A 7,010-nucleotide genomic window follows, 5' to 3' on the forward strand; every position below is an offset into this window, starting at 1 on the left:
GGCCACAAAGCAACCAACCAAATGCAAACTGACTTCTCCTCTTCATAGGATGGTCTGTTAAGAACAGAATTTACCCATCTGGTCATACTGTTAATTCAATGGCCGTCTGATGGCCTTCCTCCAGCCCCCAGGAAATAATTTCCTTTTTTTGTTTGTTTGTTTTTTTAAAGTCCCTTAAGTGACTGAATTTACTTCAAAACTGAAATGGCTGAGATAAAGGCTAAGGACAGAGTGAAAGTACCATTCATTAGGAGATGCTGCTAAGCAACCGACTGCAAAGTAATGATCGTTTACACTCTAGCTCTCTTCTTCTACCCTCTGTATCCTGCCCTGGAAGAAGAAAAAAAAAAACCTCCTCTGTGGAAATTCAATATGGGACGAGACTGATCTCAAGGAGCTGTCAAACTAATTCCTTTTCAGCACATTCTGGAGCCCTAAACATCCAGAAGGCTGCATGACATTTTCCTGAAGGTGTAGCTGATGTGTTATGATGAGGTGGGGTTTATGTCCTGTAAAAAAGCAAAAGGAAAAAAAAAAGAAAAGAGGGAAAAGGCAGAGGACGACGACGACTGAGGCATGATTTAGATATTCAAAAAAGAGGGTTTTTTAAGACACTAGCTCCGGTGTCTAAAGGATTGACTTTGGAACTACAAATTGATCAGCACTTTCTGTAAGGGTGTTTACCCCATCGCTGTCCTAATCAATTAAAAAACCCATAAATAATCAAGTTGTGGCTATATATGAACATATATATACACACAACGTAAATAAGAACAACCAGCCTGTCTCCTGAACACAGTCTACACTTTATTTCAGACTACAGATTTCTGAACATAATAAAATCTTTGGCTTGTAGCGGCGGGTTCAGGCTCGCAGTCAGTGGATCCAATTCTTCTCGGGGGGTGGGAGGGGGAGAAACGGAAATTCACACGAAAAATAAAAGAAAAATCCGACAGTCAGATATTTACTTAAAAACAAGAGGCAACGACATCAGAAAAAGAAAACAAACAAAAAAACAAACAAACAAAAAAAGACAGAGAGGAAGAGAAACTGTCCAGCAAATGGAGATCGCTACACATATTTCTTACCTGAAATTAAATATATACAAGGTCATATGATGTTTGGCTATATAGAGATAATTTTTGTAAGTGTTCGGGTTTTATTTTTTTTAATTGGAGTCCTTATACTATGGATAGACAATAGATTTGATTTTAAATAGCACCTGTCCAAAGTCTCCTTCAGTATGTCACTTTCCACTGTTAAGTCCTTTTTTTATTTTAGTTTCCTTTCCTGGCAATAATAATAATAATAATTAATAATTAATAATAATCAATGCGCGCTGGAGGGGGTGCCGATCACTCGCTCTCCTCTTTGTCCTGCACCGTGGTCGTGGAATGGTTGTACAGTCCCTGGGCCATGAGATGAAGCGCCAGGCCGTTCTTGATGCCCGTGGCTTTCTTGATTTTGGCCCGCTTGTTCTGGAACCAGATCTTGATCTGGGATTCGTTCAGGCTGAGTTCCTGGGCCAGGGTCTGCCGCCTCTGCTCCGTGATGTAGCGGTTGGCCTGGAACTCCGCCTTGAGTCTCTGCAGCTGCTCGGCGGTGAAGGCGGTTCTGGGCCGCTTGTCCTCCTTCTCGTTCTTCTTCTTCTTCAGTTTCCGGGTCCGCGGACCTAAGGGCAGAGAGGGACAGAAACGTGGGGAGTGGGCGAGGGGGAGGAGAAGGAGAGAAGGGGGGGTAGGTGTTTGAAATGCATCCTCGGATGTACAATGTGCGATTCCCTCCGTTCCTCACCCCTGGGCAACGCTTCTTCCTCACTGAGCGCAGCCCCCCTCTTCCCCAGCACTTCCTCCCAGACCCCCTCTGCCCTGTCCTCGAGGCAGAGCCTTCCGATGGGGATCCGTTTGCAATAAAAATGGCCGACTTATTCATTTATTTCCCCCCTCCCCCGCTACCTCCCCCCAAAAGGCAGCCAAAAGCAGGCCATCAAATTGCTTTCTAGAGTGGGCGATGAGGGGGTTCTGTGGGCGAAGGGTGTTTCTCCCCCACCGCCACCTACCCACAGTGTAATTCAGTTTTATGTTCAGAAGAAAGGATAAATGGGAGGGGGGAAACCTGGAAAGTTAAAGACAGCAGTGGCACTGCGGTTTTAGCAGTTAATTCGCATTACAGAGGGACCCTACACGCAAAATTCGCCGAGTTGTGGCCCTAGATATATATGTTAAGGGCATAATGAACTTCGGCACTGATTTAAAAGGACCAAATAATCTGCCCAAAATAATAACTAATAGAAGATGATCTAATGTATCATCACGATTCTGTTTGTGAGCCACTTTATTTGTGTTACTCCGAATCTAGTCTCTGTGGTGTAGGTAAGAAAATCTGTTTTGTTTGGGCAAAACTGGATAAATCAAACATGTATCGGCGTAGATCGTGACATTACAAATCTTTGTATTTGTTCTCTCTCTCTCACACACACACACACGGTTTCAAAGGCCTGACACAAACGCGGGGATGAAAATATAAAACCGACTGATGCCCCCCAACAAACTCGATTCCACGCGTAGGATTTTTTTTAAAGCAAAAGTATCATGACAGGCCAGACAGCGAAGAAACAGCCTGTCTGCAGATTCTACGTTTTAATTTAAAATTCCGGAATCCGAGAGCTAAAATAAACCCCCGCGAATAGTTAGACCGCGAACTTAATGTCGTGCAAAACTGTGTGAATTAATCCGAGATATCTCCTGCCGTTCTGCAGACCTGACGGGAGGCGCAGAAGACATCACCTTTCCTTCTTCGGTCAAGTCTGAACGCCTGATCCTGCGAAAATACCCATTTGCCCCCGTGTGACTGTCCTCTGCTAGTCCGTTACAAAAAGAAACTAATTCCAGCTGGGGTGTCCCATCGCGCTTCTTTCTGGGGTGGCTACTGAGGAGGGTTGTACCAGAGCGCGTCCCATTTGCAACGAGGGTACAGTCAAGACGAAGAGACGCCGTTGCACAAAAGATAGATACACAAACACACTCTGCGCTGTCTCTGTACACGCCACCTAAGGGGGAGTTCCCTTAACCCAAGGACTTGGAACAGCAAACTATAGTTCATTTGCGGAGCCCGCACCTCCACAGCCCTCTGATAAATACATTCAAACTACTAACTGAAGCCGGAGCGGTTGCTCCACCACATTAGGGTGCTTTGGACTAGCTGGAAGAAAAGTGTCGCTAGAATCCAAACTGTCCCCGCGTTCGTGGAAAATCCACCACCACCTTGCTCCGTTTGGTTGAACACGAATTTTAGACAAGCCCTGTAGAGAAATGCAAATACTTCCCCTGCCGCCTAGTGTGTTCCCGTGAACTACTACTGAAAAAGATCACAATGAAGAATCGCCACCGTTAATGAACAAGCTCATTCCCGATCGCTCCTGTTTTCAGGGCACCGTGCATATTAGTGCAGACTAAACGGTATTTATTCTATCACTCGCCCGAGTGACTTTTCAAACCCATTGGCTTTATAGATGTTAATTGAACTGAAAATCTCTCTCCTCTCCCTTCCCCTCTATTTCTACAGAGGAGAAGTGGGGATATTGTAATGAATACGGGGAAACGCACATTTGTATCTGTGTGGAATGCGTTTTAAATGGATTGCAGACAGTGTATACTTCAGTTCTGCCTCTCTCGGCATGACAGTTGGATCATCCGAATGAGTTACTTCTCCTGTTTACAGTCTCATTGGAAACCCTCCCCTTATTAATGGTCAGATCAGGCTTTTCATGCCTTTCTTTAAAGGTATAAATGCAAACCTCTGAACTTTAAACACCAATAGTATGCGTGGGCGTAAAAATAAAAGGCTCCGGCACCAAAAAAGTATCCCCAAAGGCAAGATAAATGCTTAGAGCTGATATGTAGTCATCTAAAGGGTCTAAGTCCAAGAGGATCGAAAGCATAAGGCTGGGTTTGCAGGATGTTGCATTTTGACTTCCAAACAAATCCTGTGAACGGTTTTTTTTAGGGAGGAATTTAAAACAATTTCTGAAAACCTCAAGGTTTTGATCCAAAGCAAGTCAACAGCTGGGGAGTCCAAATTTTAGGAAGACAGTCCCCCTAGTCCCAGATATCTACCGGGGGAAGACAGCAGGCTTCCTAGCTGAGAGTAGGCCTAAAACTCATCTCCCAGGGCTGGCTGGTTGGTTTGTCTCTGAGATCTCAGGGCACGTTTGAGGAACATGGGGGGAATAGATTTTAATATATATTAATCCCCGCTTTATCCAGTTTACTAACGGGGGGGGGGTGGATTTAATAAATCTCTTCACATTATCTTCCGGTTGTGCCAGACCCTGCAGAGGCTGCTTTGCAAAAATTGCAGCGATCGGATCTCAGCTCTTTTCCCCTTGGAAACTGAAATGTGCCATTGTAATAAAACAGCAATTCTGAAGGGGGGCGGGGGGGGGCGATGATATATACACTTAGCCCTAGATACAGTTTAGATACACTCAGCCCTGATCTAGCCAGAGCTACACCACATACCAGTCAAGAGAACACAGGGCCAGCCCCAAACACAACAAAGGGAACGGTGCACATTCCCTGCTGAGCTTCCTGGGACTGGGTGCCAGAGAGGAGATTTTGCAAAAGGAAAGTGTAAAATACTTTGCATGTGGCGGCATTGGGAACCGGTCCTTGCCCTGCCCGGGGCCGAGAGCTGGGAAAGCAAGAGTCTGACAGCTCAATCACTCAATCAATCCGTTTAGTCAATCAAACGGGCTTTTCTGAGTTTCAAGTAGCTGGACGTGTCAATAACAGTGGGATCGAGATGACTCGGGCTGATAGCAGCATATTGATCACTTTCCGAGGAAGGAGCTAATAAAGGGAAGGCGGAGAAGAGAGGAGAGTTACGGCGAACCACCAGCCGGGCATTTGGGCTAGAGCGCCCCTCCTCTGCCTTCCCCGGCCCTGGCCCTTGCTCCCCCCAAAGGGGGTTGATTCTTATTCTGTTTTATTACTAAGCTAACTTTCCTCCACCCCCGCCGGTTCGGGCCAGGGTTTGCGGACAGAGACGCTGTCTCGTTGGGGAACTTCCTTCGCTGGGATTTTCCCGGAGGTCGGATCTACATTCCTCTCCTCTAGCCACAAGCTGGACTGGGAAGTAATTCTGGGAAACCCTTTAAAAGTGACCTGGATCGCTTGATTTGTTCCATGTAAACAGAATTCAAATAAGCAAATGGAACGCTAAAGGGACTCGACTGAAAATAAGCAGCAGCAGAAATATCCCCGGTCCCGGAGAATCTGATCTTGTTTTTTTCTTTTTCAGAATCTTTTCTTCCCATATTTTTGGGAAGGGGAGGGAGGAATATACTTCCCCAAACAATACCAGATATTATCTTTAAGAAAAGAAAGCTCCTTAGCCTCTAATAACTAGAACGAACACAACCCCGCTTGTCAATATGCGACCTAGAGGCCTGGTTTTCTTTTGCTCTCAGAGAGGCCCATTTTGCTTTCCCATTACAGAAACATTTTTCCCTGAAAGCATTTCTTCCCCCCGCCCTTCTGCCTTTCAGAACCGTACCTCACCCCCAACACTCTTTCAAATATATAATACCTTCAACATATGTCTCTGATCTCCCCCTCCCATTCCCCCCCACTCATCAACACACAATAAAAATAAAAAATCTACTGCCTCGCTTCACAGCTACTGCTACTGAATCTGTAATCCCAGCCCAGAACCCGAATCAAAAACCCCAGATCGCTCCTCCTGCATCCGAATTTGGGGTTTTATAAAGGGGAAGGGGGGAAGATGGGGCAAGAGGAAAAGATTTCCGCATGCCCCCCCCCACCAAATAATTTAACCCGAGCGCGAAGGGCTTGGCTGTGTGACCCAAACACCCCCACGCTAGGCATAGGCTCCTAAAGCAAATCGAGCTATATTATTGAGATTTTAAAAAAAAAATAATTTATCGACGTTAAAGAAGGGAGGGGGGCTGGGGAAAGAAAAAAAAGCGACTGCGTATTATGTAATAGCTAACAGATGTGATCAGCGAAGTGGTTCTTACCCGAAGATGGTCTGTCTGAATACCTAGTGCAGTAAACCCAGGCAGGCCATACTAGAGGCTGTTGAGAATCGCTCTTTACAACAGGTCCTCCATTATTAGAGCCCATGAGCAGGATGGCGGGGTTGGCGTGTTCCCCATACTTCGCCGGGTTAGTTCCACTCCCTTCGGAGGGTGGCTTGGCTGCCGCTACCGCTGCTGCTACCGCTGCTGCCGCGGCGGGGTTCGCTTTAGAGGCAGCAGCTGCAGCAGGAGGCGCCGAGGAGGAGCTGTCGGGGTTACAGTTTGAATCCGGGCAAAGGAGAGAGGACGGGTTGGATGGCCTCGTTATCAGTGGGTTGACGTTTTCTCTACCTGATGTCTGACCGCGATCTCGGTCTCTGCTGTCCCGGCCGCCGCCTCCACCACCTCCTCCTGCTGCTCCGCCGACGATCAGGAGCGTCTCTTTCTTGCAGCCAAAGTCTGGCCTCAAGATGTTGTCAATGAAAAAGTTGGTGGTGCGGTGCTGCTGCGGCTGCGGCTGGTGGTGGGGCATGGGCAGGATGCAGGGCGCTGCAGGCGAGGACGGCGCGTGGCTGGGGGAGACGGGGACGCTTTCTCCATCGCTGCTGCTGCTGCTGGTAGTTGTTGTAGCACAGTCTCGGTGATTTTTACTGTCCGGCTGCTCTTCCATAATCAGCCCCCGCCACGGAGATCGCCGCCTTTCCCTCCCCCCCCCCACTTTTTATTCTCACCCCACTGGGTGGTGGGGTGAAAAAAATAGAAATAAAATCCACTTGTTGGCTTGGTCTGATCTAGAGAGGTTTTTTTTTTTAAAGACAGCTATATCCAAAAATACTGAGACACTGGAGCGAATTGGGTTTTGGATTTTTTTTGCTATTACCTTCTATTTCCACCACCACCCAATAAAATAAAATAACAAAGCAGCTCCCCCCCACACCCGCCCCCCCAAATCGCCTTTAAAATCTAACCA

The 7,010-nt window shown here is 47.0% G+C and overlaps 1 protein-coding gene across 1 annotated transcript; it reads right to left on the bottom strand.

Annotated features, from left to right (window-relative positions):
• Positions 1 to 1,355: 1,355 nt before the first annotated feature.
• On the bottom strand, positions 1,356 to 6,710 carry EN1 (engrailed homeobox 1). The gene is made up of 2 exons (XM_032794045.1): positions 6,041 to 6,710; positions 1,356 to 1,672 (listed from the first exon to the last, which is right to left on the bottom strand). Exons 1-2 carry the CDS (start codon positions 6,708 to 6,710, stop codon positions 1,356 to 1,358), a joined length of 987 nt encoding a protein of 328 aa, XP_032649936.1.
• Between the last annotated feature and the right edge of the window lie 300 nt (positions 6,711 to 7,010).

Source organism: Chelonoidis abingdonii, chromosome 10 (assembly GCF_003597395.2).
Source record: "Chelonoidis abingdonii isolate Lonesome George chromosome 10, CheloAbing_2.0, whole genome shotgun sequence".
Taxonomy (NCBI): Eukaryota; Metazoa; Chordata; order Testudines; family Testudinidae; genus Chelonoidis; species Chelonoidis abingdonii.